Here is a 21,558-nt window from a genome sequence, read left to right on the forward strand (position 1 = left end):
TCGTGACTGCAGGGATTTATATTCTTGGTTCTTTCGGTAAAGTGACGTAGAAGGGAAATAATAAAATAATACAAATAATACAATTAAAAAAATATTTAAATGAATAATTGTACAAGAAATGTGTATTTAATGCCAGTCAGACATCACTCTATAGCGCATGCATGTATAGTCTGTGATGATGCAATTGTTGTATGCGAAATGTAAGCTTGTATTGGGGAAGTGTTCATCTCGCAGCAGATTGCCAAGGTGCTGTTGAGTCAGTAAACCAATGAATACGATGAATGCAATCGTATCAACCCATTTACATCTCATGAAATGACATCCGATTTAAATGATACATATTTTAAAATTGGCACCCAGGATAAAAAATACGTAACTACTCGTAATAATATGCACGATTTGGCAATAATGTATTGGTACATAGAAATCAAATTATACATTGTAAAATTACAAATCCAATTTGACAAGACAAAGGAATAATGGGCTGGCTGTTGGTTAAATCAAACACAACACATAAATTTAAGGAATAACCTGTGCTTTGTACCAAGTGATGAAAAGTACGTACAGCGCGGTTGGCTACATACGAAAGATGTTCAACATGCATACGTACAATATACGACGGTAGTGGTGTAAATTTAGGTCGCCGTTTGTAGTCTGTGAACATCGTTAGTTTCATGAGAATTTGACCCGAAGAGGACCCAGAGATTCCAGCACACAGGCCACTGGGCTGGCTTGGCAGCCCAGGAAATGGGCCACTCGTGTTGTCACTCGTGTTGCCTGGTTCAGCAGCATGGCCCAGATCCGTGCCCGTGGGGTCACTCCCCTCCCCACCAACTCCCTCCACACATTTTTAAAGAATGTTCTTAAAATGGAAGGAAAAGTAAAATATATATTTTTGAAAACTAACTTTGTTAAAAAATAATAAAGGTTACAAGAAGGGTGCTCCCCAAGTATCGTAACAACATCATTGCCATGGTGATATTTATTGCATGGCAGTCGACATGCCCAATATGAAAATAACTGTTGTGTAGACGTTCCGTTAATGTTGTTGAATACGGCTTTCCATCAATTGATGAAACTCTTCATTACAAATACTCTTCACTGGATCATTTCACAGAACAAGTTCCGATTTCAATTTAGTTTAACAAATGAGTTGTTGAATGATCGAGCGTGCGACTTAAATGTCTTCTTTAGGAAAACATTTTTTACGGCTTGTCTTTCTTGCATTTGATTTTGGAAGAGTACTCTGTCCTGCTTTTGTCTGCCTTTCTACTTCATTATTTGATCCCGATTTGTTCTCCAAACTCGTTCTAGGTATACCACATATTCTGTAGTAGGTGACTTTTACAAGCATAGACCCATTGCATATTCAGTGTTTTCCTTTAACATGCTGCTCAACCCTAACCCATTGGTGGAAATGTCACATTTACCCTCGTGCAGGCCAAGAGTGGTGCTCGCTTCAGGTACCCAGAGGTGCAAGGTACAATGGGGGTATGCTGCAATCCTAGACCCGTGTTTGAACTTACAACCTTCCAAATGTCAAGTGCAGCAACCACGCACGTCACAACCGCAGCAATACAAGAATAATGATTTACAGCCTTTGTCAAGCCATTGCTGGATGAGGCCCTCCCCATATTGTGCCAGTTATGCGGTGACTTTAGCCACACTTCACCACGCTGCTCAGTGTGGATTGGTGAGGTGGGGGGGGGGGGGGTCAGAACTGGTTCAGATGTCACTCGCCACTGATGTTATCCTCGATCGGAGATCGAACTCGGGTAACTTTGTTGATAGTGATGTGCGTTAACCGCCGCTGTGTCACCGCTCAGCCACCACCCACCACTACCCCATCCCTCTTAACGACACCTTACCTGAACGTTTATGATCATGTAAACAGTGCTTATGCAGCGCAACGTGTAATGGAAGACATTACAATGTAAACATTTTCAAACCAAACAACTAATTGTATGCTATCTAAACTAACGAGGCATGTAGGAAGAGCAGCCCTACTACTATAAGAGAAATGGAACTTGTGAATAGCAAACTGTGAGCATCTAAAAAAACGACCGTGCAATCAAAGCAACCCTTAAGGCAGATATGTACAAGAGGCGTATAACAACATCTCCGCACGTCCCCTGGGTGTCTGTGATCTCCTCAGAGTCGTTTTCCAAGACGGTATATGCCATGGCATGTCAGTCTCAAGTGCCACGTTGCATGCAACACACATAAAACTTGAATGCAACAAAGTATGTTGTACGCAACAAAGAAAACAAATTATTTGTGGATAAATTGTCACACTGCAATATTATGGCATTGCGAAAATGCTTCCTTTTACCAAGAAATGGAACAATTTCCACAGTAAAATACATTGACATTATAAGAAATAGGCTGCAAAGTAGGGATGCGTGCTGATATACGACTTTGGAAAGGTTAAATATCCATGATAAAGGGAACGCCACGTTATAATGCTAGTAATCAATGTATTTGTGCAACTGCCATGGTCGAATCTGCACTGCCCTCTGCCCATATTCTCGATTTTTCTACAGCCGCTGGTGCAGAGAAGATGTCGAGGGACTTCACTTATTATCCACACAAAGTAAAGCCAACAAGTAATTTAAACCGGTACTGTGTCGTGTGTGAAAGCAATATCAATCTTTTGCTTGTGCATATGCTTTGGATATGGGAAACCACAGAAAACCCAGCAATGAATTGCAATACAATTTGCAAGCAATCAGCCTGAGTCAATTGTGGAACTCAAGTGTTTTTGTCATATTACCCATATTAACCATAGCCAGGAATGCGATCCATACCCAGCAGGCCGATCCATACCTAGAAGGCTAATCAATCATCTTCGATTGCATCACTACAACCATTGTGTTATTTTGTCCAGCGAATGTGTGCACTATTTGTTTTGCTCACATTTATTTTCAGCCTCACTTTGTAGCCTCTTCTTTTAAGACCTTCAATTGTTTACTGTAATTCATTACCGCTGGTTCTCATAGGGAACACTAGCAAATTTGAGATGGTCAACGCTTTGGCCATTTCTTTAATGCCTTAATTTCTCAATCCAACGTTGGGAACATATTTCTCAGTGTCCCCCAAGAAAAGCCTCGATGATGCGTACATTAATGGCATTAGCCATGATGACCCCTTGACCTTGATGGCACTGTGGCAGAGTGGCCGACTCGCTGGCAGCAAGGTTGTGAATACAAATCCCAGGTGACCAGTGAGTGGTTCTAAAATAGATAGGCCCAGTCCTCGAACTGATTTATTACCAGAGCTGTCGAGAGGGGAGGGGGAGAGGTGCGGACCTGTGCGGGGAATTTTGCCGTGGGCCTCACACAAAAGAGGGCCTCAATAACAACCTTGTGGCTGGTGGAATAAGGCGGCCCCACGTGGCATCCTGCCCGAGCCCTCCAGGGGCCTATGTGCATCCCTGATGACTGCTAATGACACGAAGCCAATTGTTGCTTCCACCCAGCTTTGTTCATTTCAACATCCCAATGCTCCTTTTGCACTCCACTGATGTCACCGCGTAGCCCCTTGGGTCACGGTTAGCTCACATGAGGTTAAATGCCACGCGTTTCTCTAACCCTGTGGCTTCAACCAAAGCTATTAGACGTGTGACTTACAGTTCTTGCAGTAGCGGCAGGTGGCTGAATGCAAACGGCTTCAGTGACGTCAGGTTGTTCATGCTCAGGTCTCTGCAAAGGGACAAGAAGCACAGCAGATTTAGTTCTCATGACTGTAATCGATTAGTAATACGTGTCCATGCTTACAAACTCATTGGATAGGTAATGGTATAATGCCAAATGAATGTACAATGTGTCGTGAAACTACCAACAAAACCTCAATAACACGTTGTTTTACAAATCCTAAATAGGAATTATTGTATAGCAAATGTGACATTCTACTACGAGTATATGTATGCAACTTTACATCTTACAGGGAAACGGCATGGCAGCAAAGGCAGATTGCACACCTCTCAGTTCAGCATTCTACACTTTCAAGCGAAATGCATGGTAGGTGCCACACTTACTGAAGCAATGCAATTCAGCAGGTTGTCTGACAGGAGATGTCCAATTATGAGCAATGAACTCCTGTAATATACGTGCCATCCTGTCGACGTTTTCAAGTCCAGAGCTCTGTTTAATTATGTTATAATTTCACAATCAACATTGTTCTTTGTGTCATTATATATACCATAAGAGTTTAGCAAAATGAACAATTTGCTTTTATTGTATATGCTCAAATGTAATTACGTGGATTGCTCGACGTGTTCTGATTGGTGTAGAAATCAAATATTCTTTGTTGGTGGGGGTGGGTAAAACTTGACCGCTTTATGAGCACGTTGCATCGTAATACCATCGATCAAAACGTAGCCACTGGAAATGCACGTCAGTAGCAAAGCGTACCAGAGTTTGAGTCTAGAAACCCGTAATACTCTATAACGCAGCCGAAAATCAGTGCCTGGAAATATTCGCTTGCCAACATCAGCCGTCAAACCACAAAGGTGGATTGTTTTCTGATCCATTGCCCACTCATGTTCTGTGAGTAGGTAGCCAGTTTCACCCACCAAAAAGTACCTATTAAAAAGGACATTAGATAAGGATATGCACTATTCGAGCGTTAAATCATGAGCTATAATCTAGATTGACGGAGAGTTATCTGTTACAATCTACCCTGGGTCAGACTAGTGTGGCATAGGCAGTGCAGTATTTATGACACAGTTTGATTGAATTGCTGTGTGTTGAACTTCATTCGCAACATACGATGCCGACTGGGCTAACCGAGAACCAAGGCAGAAGATTTGAGGACATTTTCAGAGCTGATACTTTTTTTTCACGCTCATTCATTTCACGCAAGTTTCAAAATGCAATGCTAATGTTTTGTTTTTTATATACATAATGGAAAATGTTCCCCTTGCCTGGGATTACATTGGGGGTGTCTTAATTTCTTCCTTCCACCTCTTTCAAGGTGAACATTGTTTGCTCAGCAAACTTTAGCTATGGTCAGTACAAGCAACGCCAGCTCCTGAGCAATAAATCACAGCGTTTAGGAAGCTGGTAAAACCCTTTCACACACCTTTTGGTTACGTGAGGGTGTTTGTTTAACCCCATTATGTTGATTGATTTACGACTGGAAGTTTTCATTATCTTAAAAAAAGTGGAATTTTCACAGTTTATTAACTTTTAACATCGATAAACAGGCAGCAGCTGTTTTGCTGGAGAGACAATGTTGGGATTTACTACGTCAAATCGTCGAATGATCTTGACATTAACGTCATTAAATGTACACAAAGAAATGTGCCACCATAACAACAAAAGCCATTCAAGTTATGGTCATTCTCACACATGTAGCAATCTCCACAATTACACAGTTGCGCTTACAGAGGCGATAAGACTCATGGCACTGTCGTGACAACGAACAGTTAACACTTGTGCAAGCTATACGACCCTTTCTTAACTAAAGTTAAGATAATTTAAGTGGTTTGTGGTTTCTCTAAATTACGATGCTATAACTCAAGATGTCAGCGAGGCGACAGCCGTTGGCCGCGCTTGTTTTTAAAAGTTTGAATGCCGTAACTTTGAAAGACACGCATGTTACCTGTTTCTTGGAAAGATACTGTACTGTGGTTGAGTGAATGACTTGCACCTCGGGTTTAAGACATTGCAAGCAGCGTATCTCATTTCAATGGGGGACCCTGCTTGTATCGTAATCTAGACTGGTCAAATATGTTTTAAATGTACCCCCACTACAAGAGATCAATCAATTGCAGTCGCAGTATGAAGCGCACGTTCTTCGATTGTTGGGTGGGAGCAGCTAAAAGAGTGAATGGAGCAAGTTGTCTATGAATTCTGGTTTCTCTGGATTGAGAGTGCAGTGTCCATACTGAAACACACTGCAAAGTGTATATACCTCTGAAAAAGCAGTACATATCCGTACATTTCTCGGAACGTAACACTTGTTGTCTTGTGGACAGACTGTCCCCTGTCATAGGAACGTGGAATGTGTGACCACTGGCTCTGTGCCGCCAACAGCGGTGAGCACCATCCCTCCCTATTCCTCTTGCGAAAGACTAATTTAGGATGCCCATAGGTGAATATCAAAACAGTCGTAACAGTCGAACACTGAAAGCAACGTCTGTTTACACACGTCACGTGTCGGTGACTGCAAGCTCGGCTTTAAAAAGTGACAAGTCAAAACTTGAAATGTCGCATTTTCAATGTTATGAAGCAACGCGCGGAACATGTTGCTCCCTCGTTCAATGCCGAGCATCTCTTTGAATTTGATGGCAATGAGGCTTTATAAATAGTGTGTCCGGATGGTTGGATTCCAGCCTATCCGGTTTGAACGTTGCCTGAAGGGGCAGAGAGACAGCCACTTCAAAGGCGCCGCCGCCGCCAAAAGCAAAAGGGGGGCGGGGGGGGCATGCGAGTTCTCACTTTTGTTTGCCACCGGGCGAGGCTCGGCGCAGTGTATCCACTTTGCTTCACTCGCGCATAAAACGAAGCACATTACCGACTTAACAAGTGCTCGTGACGGTTAGGCAGCGATCACGGCGCACAGTGACGGGATCGCACACGAACCGGCTTCGTTAGGGAAGGGGGTAGGTGGGGGCTCTGTGAATTGCATGGAGGGCAAAATTTTTGTTGAGGTTATGCTAGCGGGACGGACGTGCAAGCGGGAATTTTTTTCCTCTTTAAATTCTCGCACGGTTTCATGCACGAGTCTTTGTGGTCATGTTATTGCAGAGCGCATGTGCCTTCTTGGAAATGCAACGCCGATACGTTCCGATCGGCGAAGTAATTTTTTTAAACCAAATTACCAACGGATTTACATTTTATAGCTAAACTTAATGGTGTAATATCGTTTGTAAAATAATCATGTTATACGACAGCCAAAGTCATTATCTGGGTCTTTCGATAAAGTCACGTAGATAGGTTCAAAGAAAAATAACAAAAAAACCACAACACAGAAGGAAAACAGACGATCGCTTGTGTTGTGATCGAAACGTCGTAGTTTTTTTGTTATTTTTTTGTTATTTTCTTTGAACCTATCTACGTGACTTTACCGAAAGACCCACATAATATGAATTCCTGTAGTCACGAAAGCTTTAAGTCAACATTTAAAGCCATTCTCGGGGCTTATATAATAATATATAATAACAAGTGGTAATACGGCGTTTCACCGTGTGAATATGGAAATGACAAACATTTTCTGGAGCAAAATTCACGTGGTAAATAGTTTTATATGAATACAAATGCAGTGGCAATTAAGCTCACCACGTTACCTATTGCTGTATTGGACATTCAAACTACTCAAACACCACTCAATTCCATTATGAGCCATGAGACGTTAGTGGTGGAAATTCCACATTCCCATGGCATGGGCATTTCTATCTAACAATCTGTGTTGGGTTGCCATAATGCAATGTTTTTTTTTTTATCAAGCAAGCACGGTATGATTGCCTGGGTTGGAAACAAGTGATAATTCTGTGTCTTACGGTTTGGATATGGATATGACGAACATTTCCTGGAGCAAAATTCACATGGATTACTTTTTCTGGCGACAAATAGCCAATCGGCGTAGGATGCCTTAGGACATTTTGCATTCCCTTTACTAATTTACCCTTACAGTACATTAATTACCTTTTACAATCACTTTGAAATGCGTTGCACATGGCCGCATGCCATGTAAATGTGCAAAAGGTTCGTGATTTATTTTACAAATTACAAACCTAAGACTTAAGCTAATTTGAAACCCCATATGTACGTTCGTATGTATCTACTTTCACAGGATGTGTGCTGAAGTAAGGCATTACTCTGAAATCTTGGAAACTAGGGATGTTGTCGTGTTATGCAAAAAAAAAACCTGCACTTGCAATCCAGAGATTACTGGTTCAATCTCCCGGCAGTTACAGTTGAAACAATGGGGCAAGTTTCTTAAATTGATTCACCAAAGTCAGTCAATCGGCAGGCCGGGTATCGTGGAGAAAAGTGTGGGTACTGCCACCTCATCCAAGACGTGCGGTCAATGTGGAAGAGGAGGGAAAACGCATCTTATAGAGCGACTCTCTCATGGTGCTTCTGCCAGCAAGCAATTCCAGGGCTGTACCTCAGCCTTGGAACCTAAATTATTAGCAGCGTGCGTTGGGCTGTGAGTCATTTAATATTCTGTTTCGTATTGACAAATTTTACTTTCATATGTTAAATGCGTACTGTATTCTTATAGCAGATAAACAGGAAAAACCTGAGTCTTCTCAACAAGAGCAGCAACTATTCCCGTTTTTATAATTTTTTAATCAATAAACATGCGTGTGCCCACTGGCAAAAGGAATTGCATTGTCTGTACGCACATTCTGTTCATAGTAAACTGCAGTAACTATACTGTGCATCTTATATCGGGAATATGGACACGCGGTGCAGAGAATACACAGTGCATGATACAGACTCTACAGAGGTCCCAGCTTGGCAGATAAACCATTGGGCAAATTTCTGAAATCCCCTCCGCTACCCACGGCTGATGTATGGGTTCACCACAGTGAGTCAATCGGGAGTTCTCACGTGTTGGGGTAAAATGTTGTGGGCATTCCCACTTCTTCCAAAGTGTCTGGCTATCAAGGAAGAGGAGGCCAAGTATTTTCTCGGGGTGGGGGCATGCCATTATGCCAGCAGGGCTTTGCCTTTACCCTTTGTTTACAATGATAATGTTGTGACAATGATTTAACCATGTGGCTGAAACGAGATCATTTGTACTCCTAGCGACGGAAAGAAATCCTCTCTTTTCTTATTCTATTAGTTCTGCGAAATACACAAACTATAGCATGAATGTGCATAATACAATGTTGCCCTGTATCACACAAATGCGTACATCAACATGATGTGTGCAACCGTGTGCCTGTCTCAGTGCCAAAGCAGCGCCACGGTGATCCTGGGTTCACATATAAAAGCTCCCAGACAGCATGAACCCAGCGAGCCTGGTAACTGTTTATCGCACGAAAGAAAGCCCACCGATGGAACTTGTATTTTTAACTTAATCCCCTTTACACCAGCTCCGAAGACGTCATTCGTTTTGGCTCATATATACATGGTCATCAAATCTGTACACACTGTGAATTAGTACCGTCTTGAAGTAATGGGTAAAACAGAACTGTTTAGGAGACGCCGTAAATAGTTGTGTGGTCTCTTTTTGCACGGTTTCTTGTGTTGTTGTTTTTTTTCTGCTGGCTTTCTAGAGACACTCAATGAGTTCCTCATCCCACGGGTTAACGCCGGCGGTAGGATTTATCGATGCGATCCAAATGTACACACGTAGGTACACCGGTCACAATGTTGCAGGAAGTGATCACGTTTATAACTAATCGTGCAAATTTAGCCCACATCATCTTATTGTGGAATTTCCACCGCTGGCTCAGGGCTATGAATAAAAAAGAGCAATCGACTAGTCCACAATCACTGCAGCAGGGTGGAACAATCTCACTTTAGTAAGTTTGTGGTTCTACAGCATTTACGACCATTGACAGACCACTATATACACCTAGAAGCCATAAAACCATAGTTATGGTATTTGTTTTCTGATTAGCCTATTCGTGGTATTGTGAATTTGCTACTAGTATCCACCGTTGATGAGAGCACTGTTTGATACAACTTCTGTTTCATGGCAAACATAAAAGAAGAGTTAAATAAATGTTGTTTCTTCTGCCATCGCAGAAGAGGGTGTTTGTGACAGAGCAATATGTTCATGCTTTACCAATTTAATGTCAGAAATTGTGACAAATCCCTACATGTCAGTAAATATTTATATTGATGCATAGTGTATTGCACGTGCATTGAACCATGTTTTATCAAGCAAATTATAGAAATGTCGTTGCTTATGTGTTGTAAATATGTGAACGATTTGTCAACATTTACTTAAGCAATTTATCCATTTTAAATTTACATTTTAATAATATGCTACCTCTTGACTTAAAGCTTTCGTGACTGCAGGAATACATATTCTTTGGGTCTTTCGGTAAAGCCACATAGATAGAAAAAATAAATACAATTAAAATCACGACGTTTCGATCGCAACACGAGCAATCGTCTACGCCTGAAGACGTGGCTTTACCGAAAGATCCAAAGAATATTCGAGCTGTTTGTAAATCCAGGCCTCCCGAAGCTAAATAATCCATAGGGTTGTTTGACCATGCTGCACCACGATGAATGCGTTTATATATTAGAATACATCATCTTTTGGATGTACCGTGTGTCCACAAGTTGTTTGCTTTTTTATATAATTATCAGCGTTTCCCTGCAAATGCAAATACTCAATGTTCATTCGCAAAAGTACCATCCACGGTTAAGCACTTCGGAAAATAACACATGGCAGCGTGAAAGGCACACATAAACTTGAAAATGTATAACACTACAATAAACTTTAAAACGATGCACTGTATGCATCAAATTCATGCTCTGGTATACGCATGTGCCTTTGAAGTGGGTCTCAGGTTAGCTGGTATATTGTTTTGTTACCTAGTGCAAAAACCGTGTTAGAATATTTAGTAAAGCCTATTGTAGCAGGATGCAGCACTCGCGTGCAACAACACAAAACTAACTACAGAATGAGTTCACCTCTCAGAGCGCCGAGACCGCGTTGACATTATGTGAAGATAAATGCAATGTCAATAATAAATCAATTGCAAACTTCAAAAGTGTCGCTGGCATGAATTGATATAGAGTATATATATATTTCAGTGGATCCAGGAGCACACGGCCCGTGCTTGTCCGAGTCAGCGATGCAATGCAGTGAAAGAGACAGAATGCAATTGTAGCAATGCGACACTCAAGAATGCAGTTATTTAAAGCCATTTAACCCACGAATCAAAGTACAATAATTCCTTCTTATGCATTGCATTGAAAGTGGTCATCAGAGGCTCAAAGGGTTAAAAGATAGAGCCTTTAATCATAAACAGTGGAAGGGTTTATTTTTTATTCCTCTAAATCCTGTAATTGTCCACCAAAAATGAAGCTTTCACAAAAAATGCCTTTTCCCTGTCACTTGCAGGAAGGGGAGTCTGGGGGGGGGGGGGGTAGAGCCACTCCACGAACAAACACCGATTGTGGGACTCGCCACACTTTGATCTGCTCCTTCCAGTAGCCGCAGCAGCAGCAGCAGCAGCGTCAGACCCGGGCACTTTCATTCACACAAGAGCCCACTCGCAGCCCTGGCCACCACCACCCCCCACTCCACCTCACCCCAAACCCCCCGCAAGAAAAACTGTTGCGCTAAACTGTTTTTAATTGCATCATTAAGGGCTAAGTTGGACAATTAATCTTTCAACGAGAAGAGCAGGGGAAGGGCCGGGGGGGGGCGGCGGGGGGGGGGGGGGGGGCTATGCGGCGAGAAGGTGAGGAGGGCTGACAATGCAGGCGACGCGCTCACAAAGGGCCCTATTCAGGTGGTGCCAAGCCCGAGCAGAGGGCCCTGCGTGCCGCCGCTTTCCCACGGCCAAGGGGGCCCCCGGGGCCCTGGCTCGTGCGACATTTATCCATGCAGCTGTTGCCGTCACAGCGCACAATGGAGGCACCGCCAAAGCTTGCGCCCGGCCCGCTTTGCACTCGCTGGCTCGGCTCTGCTCGGCTCTGCGCGCCGCTTAATCTTATAAACGCCTGAGTTCACAACGGAGCAGCGTCGTTAAACCGGGACCCAAAAACCTCGCGGAGATTTCTGATTTAATTCGGGGTGGGGTGATGGGGGGAAGGCTCAAACGGGTCCCGTGGCCCAGGGCTGCTCGTTGTTGCTGTGACCGTTCTTCGCCCGTTATTCGCAATCCACATGCTGATGATGATATCCGATGCGCATCAGTCAAGAGCCGAATCATATATTGAAGAGATGTTTGCACAATTTGTATGAAGTACATTATTGTTGCTGCTGCTATTACTTTTAATGCGAGAATGCATTTATGCGCTTTCCACTTTTGAATACGAAAATAGTGTGTGTGCACACAACATAAACCAATGATTTGGTGGTGCTGCTGCGCTGGAAGTCGTGAACAAGCACAATTAACATAAGACTCGGGACATTCGCCAATAGCACTGTGCTCTTAAAAAGGGAGAAAATGTTATAGGTGACGCCATGAGCAATTGCCCTTTATAACATATACAAAAAAATGTGTGCCTACGTGTCCGTTTATAGCTGCTATACATACTGGCATGTGCTGACATACACACTGTTTCTTCTGATTTAGTGGTACCAGCAACTGGTAATTTCCTGATTAGCATGGAACACTGGTGCAAAAGCTAACACAGAATGATTTCGAATCCGTCACGGTGGTGAGATGTTAATTCTCTCGCCCGGTATGCAAGGAGTGCGTGGGTTCAATCCAGACCTTGACGCCTGCTGCATATTTGGAGTTTGCGTGTCTCTCTCCCCGTGTTCGCGTGGATTTGTTTCCGTGTCCCCCGGTATCCCCCTCCACAATTATAAATAAATGGCCACGTGAAGTGTGTTGAACTTCTTTCGCACCATATTCAGCCATCCGTGTGAATTGGAGGTGCGGGGGGGAAAGGACAACAAACTAAAATACAAAAAGCAGTCCTATAAATAAACGATGGAGCCACTTCGTTTAGCTTTCAGTTGTGATCGCCGGATCGCTCCTGAAAAAGAGCTATTTCGCTCAGCAGAGTCTTTACCTGGTAGAATAATTAAAAAAAAAATTGTAGTTTCGTTTTTAAATGCGCTCAGAACGAAACCCCCTTGCCACAACCCAAACTGCACAACGGCACAGAGGCGGAACGTCAAGGCGAGGCCGTCGCAGCTTCGCACACTTGGCGACGCAAAGAGGAGGCGGCTCAACCATCCGTTAAAGCAGATTAACAATTGTTCCCTTTTCATTTATTTATTTTCGGAGCTCTCTCTCTCTCTCTGGACAAAGCTGGAGCCGAGCCAGCCAACAAGGGGAGGACGCCGACATTGTCACTGGAGCTGTGGGACCAGGCCGCTGCTGCTGATGCTGCTTGCTGCTGCTGCTGGTGGTGGTGGCGGTGGCGTGGAGTTGGTGGCGTCGTCGTTGTTGCTGCCTACGCCGCCGCTGCCTTTGTTGTGCCGCTCCCACCATGTGTTGGCTATTCAGCAGCGACGATGTTAATGAGAGGGCAGAGAAAGCACCCCCGTTGCTTCCGCACTCATTATAGGCTCGAGAAATGTATGTTTCACTTTGTACATTAAACAAAAAATGTTTCAATTAAGAAATGAAAAAGTGCGGTATCCCCCCCCCCCCCCTCGTCTCAACGCTTTACAAACTACAGCCGAGAGGACATTATATAATGCACACGGCATGTTTGCACGATGGACTTAACCACTTAACCTCTCCTGAAATCATGAATCACATTGGCAGTGCTGAACTCAAGGAGTCCCACGCGTTGGTGTCTACGCATCAGGAAACATTGCCGTTCGTGTCGCATTTCATACTTCATAGATACTTTGGTCTCTTGAACTCATTCAGGCTAAACTGAGGAGATCTCAAAGGTAATCAATATGAAAAAGAGGTCTCAACGGGCTCTCTCCTGGTCAAGAAAATATCTCTGTGTCCTCTATTCATGTTTACTATTCCATACATCCTAAAGGAGCGCTGGCATTGTGCAATGGTTAGCGTACTCGTTGAATGCAAACTCCCAGAGTGGAAGTTGAAATGACGGAACAAGTGTCTTCAACCCTCCTGCCTCTGACAGCCCAGCACCACAGTGTATCAACTAGTCACGTGTGATGGGGTAAAGTGTGGGTACTCACACCTCTTACAAGATATCTGCTCAGTGTGGAAGAGTAGGCCCAATACCATCTGGAGAGGATGTCTAGAACTCTCTCGAGTGGAGTCTCTTCCGCCAAAAGTGGTGTGAGAAAATATTTTCACGACGACACTTTTGCCTTTATTTTTTAATCTGTGTGCAGTTCTGCATTTCTTTACTGAACATTCGACCTTAGAATAAGTGTGCATAATGTCTGCCTAGATGTGTGTATTGAGATCCTTGCTAGTTAACGCATGCAGCAGGTGAGTATCAATTCAGTGGCTAAATGAAATAAATATTTACAAAATGTCTTATCATCGATATGTTGAACGATTACACGAAGAGACAGCATGGTGGTGCTTGCTTATAATTACGATCCCATAGAAGTGTGAATCGTAAGAAACAGAGCGCGGGTTAACCCAAAGTTGCACCTGAATGCTTTAGGTGACATACCTGGATGTCACATCTTGCGCGATAATAACCTAAGGGTGAAAAGCACTGGATTGATATACTGAGATTACACAGTTTGCAGTTGGAACACGCACATAACTCGTGAGCATGTGTGGTTGGCCACTGCAATGTCATCTTCATAAAACTGTTTACAGGATGGCGCCTTCTCTTCACTGGCACTCTATTCCATTGTTTTTGCGTATGGCAATACGCTCAGCAGCTAAACGTCAATGTCGCGGCCTGCTAGCCACGAGATGGCTTCGGGAGAGATTTAGTTTACTTCTGCTATTCCTCCGACGGAGGGCAGACTACGGTAGTTGACTATATGGTTCCCTAGCATTGACATACACACACACACAATTCTAGTGCACAAAATGCACGTATTGGGCTCTACAGCACCACTAATTATGGTAGAGTACAACGTATTGCCAATGACAGGCATTGTTTTCACACGACGCATGTTTGGTATAGTGATGGATAGAGTACAGATATTCACTATTTTACAACTATTAAATGCAAACACTGACCGCTGTAGCGACGTGTTAATAATGTTCAACATCTGAGTGGGGTTTACAGGCAATTTACTAATGGGGAGACTGGGATTTTGTTTCTAACTTAAACTGAACAAAATAGAATTACTTTACAATTCATTACGTGTTTGTTACCAGGGACTGATTGTGTATTTTTTGTAGATGCCAGTCATGTATAGTTTAACAAGTTTCAGCTTTATTTCATTTTACCAATGCACTTCTTTTCTCATGGCGATTTGTCGTACGTTATTTATGGGTATTTACATGACGCCACGTTTTTAATGTTGTGCCGATTCCGTCATCAGAATCAGAAGTTGATTACCTGAGGAGTGCCCATTGAGCTATTCAGCTCCATTTCAAGAGCAACCAACGCAGCATCTACAATAATACTTACGTATGCGATTGTTGGAGGTGAACTCGTTAACATAACCGTTTGGTCTTGGCTGCCTAGTTTATTAATCTATGTGTCTCCCACACTCATGTAAGTACAGTATAGCCAAATCGGAAGTATAGCCAAATCGGTGGCGAGATGTTAACTACCTCGCCCGGTATACAGGAGCCCGTGGGTTCGACCCCGACCCTCACACCTGTTGTATATTTGGAGTTTGGGGTGTCTCTCTCTCCTCGTGGTCAGGTGTATTTTTCTCCCCATCATAAGCCACTTCATTTAGCTATCATTTGTGGCCAATTCACTTGTGAAAAAGAGCTACATAGCTCCGTGGCCTTACCTAGTAAAAACAAAGTTTATTAAGTTTCGTTTAATATAGTACCGTTACTAAGCTCACAGTAGCGTAACAATTTAAACATATGGGCCATACCTTCAGACAACGCATCTTTATCAAGATCACTATGTGTGCCTCTTTGCTTTCTCCTATTGTGTTGTTTTGTACAAGTCATTGCTCTCTGTGCAATGAGCAGAACATGGACGAGCATAATCATTATTCATGAAAGAGCGATCACCAGTTCACGTGTACCATCATCATAAATCACAGTCACCTTACTTTCAAACTGTTCTCTCTCCACTTTACAATAGTACAATGATGATGAGTTATAAAGATGTGCGTACACGTTCTGCTTTCATCTCACAACACAGACGTCCATTCCTCTTCTATTAGAATATTTCAGATGCAGTATGCACAGAAGTGATTATAAAACTGTTCGTACTCAGTACTAACATAGTTGGTATTCCTCCGTTGTGTTGGTGCCTAAAACAATCTCTGTGATTAATATGGATCGATATGAATAGCTGGTGGATGCCACGAGTAGACATGTCATTTCCCTGCGTCATTGAATAGCCAGATGGGGTCTTACACGTGGAAGTTATGGTCATGGTCTGTGTGAGCAGAGAGAGAGAGTGCACGCGTTTTGGATTCGTAGTTTGCAGTGGTTAACGCTTCTCGAAACAGACTGCATGTGCCACGACTGAAGCTGCCTCAATATTGTTTTACCATCTGCTATGTAATGTGTTCAATGCCCACACGAACATTATTGGAAGTGGCAGCACACCCTGCTACGCTGTCAGGTTTAGCGGACACCTCACTGGGCTTTCATCCAGCATCCAGCCATCCTCGCATTAGTGCTGCCGTGAGCAGCAGTGGCAACGGGAAACCGATGCAATTATGTAATTGAATTGTGTGCTTGCACTCTAACAGTGCATATTTAAACGTGGAAATATGCGTCGATGATTACGTTTTGTTCCCCAAACCTCACCGATAAAACTGCAATAAATACATATTTAATACAGCTTGTGGGGAGATGCGCAGTTTCTTATCGTTGATGATGCTGTCGTCAATCAAGATGTAATGTTGGTCAAATGAAAGCCGTCGTTGTCACCGATTTGTCAAACACGAGGGTGGCAAACATTGCAGGTTGTAAACGTGATGGTAATGACACTATTTCCATCGTGCATTTATGGTTTTTGTGTCAAATGTGTGAACTCAACCACTGAATTACTGCTCAATTCACATACCGAGTCTTTAAAGGGTTAATCTTCTTCATCAAATGTACAGCGCTGCGTCAATTCCACTGCTGGATGAAGGCTTCCCCCATGCCATGTCAATCACGAGGGTGTTTTGGCCATACTTCACCACACTGGTCAGTGCAGGTGGGGTGGAGGAGGGAGCCAGAACCGGTTAAGTTGTTACCCGTCACTGATGTTCACCGTGATCAGGTATCAAACTCAGGTCACGGGGGTCACGGTGCAGTGTGGGAACCGCTCGGACCACCACTCCGCTTACACAATAGAGTGGCACTCCGGTTTGCACAGCGCATTCGCACACTCACCTCTAATTATCGCACTTCGTGGCACGATTTCAATAACCGAGATTATATAAGATAACGACTCATTAAAGTGTTTAATCGCAGAAAACTATGATTTCTGAGATTTATCTTCTTGGTTCTTTCGGTAAAGTCACGTAGAAGGGAAGTAATAAAATAATAAAAATAAAACATAATAAAATAATTCTCACGACGTTTCGGCCACAACGCAAGCAGCCGTCCTCAGGTGAAAACCAGGTCTGTCGAGGCGACAGCGTCTGAATGAAACAGCACACGTGCTTGGAGCATATATATATAAGCTGGGTTGGAAGGGGGGGAAAAGGGCGCGTTGACAAAAGAATTTGCATATCAAGAGGAATTTAGCATATTTATGGGAAATGCAGCTATGTGATTAGTACTACTTATGCCCGTGCATTATGCAGGATTAGCAGCATCAAAGGAAGGGGATATGGGAAATGCAGGTATGTAATTAGTCACTACTTATGCCCGTGCATTATGCAGGTATGTAATAAGTAGTACTAATCACATACCTGCATTTCCCATAAATATGCTAAATTCCTCTTGATATGCAAATTCTTTTGTCAAGGCGCCCTTTTCCCCCCCTTCCAACCCAGCTTATATATATGCTCCAAGCACGTGTGCTGTTTCATTCAGACGCTGTCGCCTCGACAGACCTGGTTTTCGCCTGAGGACGGCTGCTTGCGTTGTAGCCGAAACGTCGTGAGAATTATTTTATTATGTTTTATTTTTATTATTGTATTACTTCCCTTCTACGTGACTTTACCGAAAGAACCAAGAAGATGAATCCCTGCAGTCACGAAAGCTTTAAATCGAAAAATTCTAAGATTAACTTTTTTATAAGTCGGCCATTGTGTTTTTTCACGTTTTGTTGTTGTTGTTGTTTAATTGCACCTTTGGCACCCTGAACACATAAGATCATTGCTGGCCCTGATTACATTAACACTTTTTACACATTAATTTCCATTGCATTAACTGAAGTGGAAAATGAAATGGCTCACGGAATGGAAAACTACAAGCATGAACTGCATCTGAAATACCCACAGCGGAGCTACGTAATTATATTGAAGAAAAGAAAACGATCTTGAAATATACTAGAGCAAAGGGGATGATTAGTCTGGTGGGCTAAATCCCCGCATATCACTGTGCCGCAAGACATCACGAGGGCAGAGAGTTCATCGCCGGCACAGGTATTCAGTCGATTTTATTAGGAAATTTACACCGTGCAGCGTGCCTGAGCTACGCGTGGATTGCTTACACTATGTCCTCTGTGCAAAGAAAAAAGAATGAAATTAACAACACACTGCTTATGAATTATAACACTGCGAATCTTAATATCGCTGAAGAACAGCGCGGGTGTTTATTCATTAACATGCGCCTGGGTGCGTGTGGGTATAAATACACGACGGGTGTACAGTACGTGTTATGTGGATTGATTGCATGCTGGTTAGCAATGCAAAGCACCATGAACTCGGCAAACATGAGTTCAATCCCCAGACACCGCTAACATCAGTGGCGGGCCTCCCTCGCCACCCCCTTTACCGATCAACGAGGTGAAGTATGTTCACACAACCCATGTGACTGACATGGCACGGGCAGGTTTTCATTCAGCAGGAGACTGAAGAAGGGCTGTAAATATATATTTTAAAAAATATTATTTTACATAAACATGAATTATGTATGCACATAAATAGGAAGATCGTATCTGCATGTTGGTCTAATATGTTGGATTAAAAAAGAACGTCTGCCATCCATCTGTACACAGTGCAAAGCACGTGAAACTCCTCCCATTATTTAAGTCTTCCATTGAAAAAGCAATGCGCTTGACTGGCCATGTGCAAAACAAGGCTGTCTGAGTCTGTTGTTCGCAACTGTTATCGGGAAATCAAATTTCACAGCACAATTTTGTTGGTGCTGAATAGAACGTTGGTGAGGGGGACCGGTCTGGAATCATTGCGTACTCAATCTCGTAGATTCACAAGTCAACAGACGGGTGCCACGTTTCATCACACCCTGTGATTTCAGGAACCATTCGGAAGGTCACACAATTGTCCAAGGCGAAACCTTCTGATTTCCTTAGGCACCCATTTGAGATTGATTTTTTTTTTACATTTCATTTTCAGGGGCTTTGTGTGGATTTTTTTATTTAATTTCCAGAACTTTTTAAAACATTGTTCGAAACTAACTCACCGATACGATTATTGCTCACAACCATATGCTATTCACATTTCATACATATTTGTCGGCATCCCAGCAATCGGTCGCTGACATACACATAAGTGCCACGTGTGGAAAAGTCCAAGGCCCGTCACACTATTTAAGCACACCCGCACACCTGGCAGCTAGCACAAGGCATGCAATTATTCGCCGATTAAAATCAGTTCGTAAGCTTTGTGGGGTACGTGCATAACATTTTGTGTGTGTGTAACAACGAACGCTATCATATAGTACTGGCCAACAGCTGAGAACAATGTGTATACACTCACAATGTCTTATGGTTCCGTTATAATGAAGTGACTCCACACGCCAATGTTTCCGGAACGCACCTTTACCAAGCAAACATGTATCATAATTGTAGATGTCTTACATTTAGAGCAAACACATTGAGGTCACACACATATAAATGTGTGTTTTGATGCCTTATTCAATAACATCGGATCCCATTAATCACGTCAAAATACAATGAGTAAGGGGAAATTGGATAACCTGCAGGGTTATCATAGAGCACATATTGCAGTGTTACTAGTTGTCACAATTCGGATTCAAACAATTTTACCACTTGAGACTTTCGCTCTGCTAAAATCGCAAATGATTGTGTTTTTAAAGTATCCAGATGGGAAATCATGTTTGCTTACTAAACGTAATCTCGCTGGCAGGCCCACTCATTAACAAGTAAACCCGTAAAAACAAAGTTTTTCACTCTAAATCCTTTATATGCGTGGCGGCTAGAGTTCTCTCGTCCTCTGGCTTGAGATGGCTGCAATCTATGGGTCAGATGATTGTCTGCCAGTATTAAGCAATTGGTAATTAAATATTTAATTTGTTTTCCCTAAACAGTGTAAAATTTTGGAAAAAAAATTTCACGAAAATTAATTGTCACACACAACGAGTGTGTGTGGAAAATGTCAGCTCGATTGGATCACGGGAAGTGGGTTAAAAAAAAACCGAAAGATTTGCACGGTCCTAAGCAAGCAAGCGAACTTAATATAAAGGATTTAAAAATATATTCGCCTGTGGAGGACGCGGGGATCGATCCCGCGACCTTTGGCATGGGAAGCGAGGGCGCTACCAACTGCGCTACTCCACCACGGCCTGTGGAGGGGTTACGCTCTGGGCTCTTACACTCTGACGTTCAGCCAAAGCCATAAATGCGTTCTATTTGAATATATGCAAAATAAAAAATTTTTGCCTAAAAAGTGTAACATTTTGGGAATTTTTTTTTCACGAACAATAATTGTCAGGCACAACGAGTCTGTGTGGAAAATGTCAGCTCGATTGGATCACGGGAAGTGGGTTAAAAAACGACCGAAAGATGTGCACGGTCCTAAGCAAGCAAGCAAGCAAGCACGCAAGCAAGCAAGCACGCGAACTTAATATAAAGGATTTAAAAATATTAAACTTCTCATGATTCAGTTTGTGTCCTCAAGTAAAACTCTGAATATGAGTGTTATCACCATCGTGTAAATACACACTCCATTGAGGAGGTTGGATTCTAGCTGCACGGTTTATTATTTAACTTAATTTTTGCACCCTAATCTACTTTGCTTTCTAAATGTATTCTTGGGTAGGTGTCACTTTCGATGGAGACGTATTAACGCAATGGGGCTTTCACTGCATACAATAAAGGATTGCATGCAAACTATTTTAAAACTGCACAAAACTGGGGTCATGGTGTGCCCTATGTGTATAATGCAAAGCCCGTGGCTCTACACATGTGCCACGTTTTACTGCTGAACAGATTACTGGGCCGCAGCGGCATCAGCAGCAGAAACATAACCTATCAATCCTCAACAAGAACTAACTTAGTGGCAAGCACACTAATCACAAGGCTACCGAGCCTTTGTTTCTGCCAGGAAATTCGCAATGGAAATAGAGGCCGGCAAATTGGGTCAAAACATGCAAGGCACGCAACGTGCGAATGGACTGAAAACTGAATTAGAAACCTGCTTGCAAGCAATATCAGCAACCAACGTCTGTGCACCGTGGCAAAACGTACATCCAAAATCCGCCAGGTATGTTTAAAATATAATTTTTGGAGGATGTGAGGTGAGATGTGGGGCAAATAAAATTCAGTCTGGGGAAGATAGGGGCCAGAGAGTGTTGTGGTATATGACCAATATGAGGGATAAGCGGAAGGAGTTTTGAGGTGATAGAGGATGAGGTGAAACGTATTCCGCATTAGGGGACTGTGAACTGTGATATTTCGGGTCATGGTGATGCACACGTGTTGTTCATGCAGTCACAGGGTATAATCTAAGAATTTGCCTTCAACATTGTTGACGAATTTATGTTAGTACTTT

General features: G+C 42.9%; 1 protein-coding gene across 1 annotated transcript in view; it reads right to left on the reverse strand.

The window, feature by feature from the left end:
* The window catches only part of LOC133350365 (leucine-rich repeat-containing G-protein coupled receptor 5-like), a 141,774-nt gene that overhangs the window by 103,827 nt on the left and 16,389 nt on the right, over positions 1-21,558 (reverse strand). The window contains 1 exon segment of the mRNA XM_061564671.1: positions 3,630-3,701. Coding sequence (XP_061420655.1) covers positions 3,630-3,701 — 72 coding nt within the window.

This window comes from Lethenteron reissneri, chromosome 33, assembly GCF_015708825.2.
Source record: "Lethenteron reissneri isolate LAM-NWPU_2019-01 chromosome 33, ASM1570882v1, whole genome shotgun sequence".
NCBI classification, from domain to species: Eukaryota; Metazoa; Chordata; class Hyperoartia; order Petromyzontiformes; family Petromyzontidae; genus Lethenteron; species Lethenteron reissneri.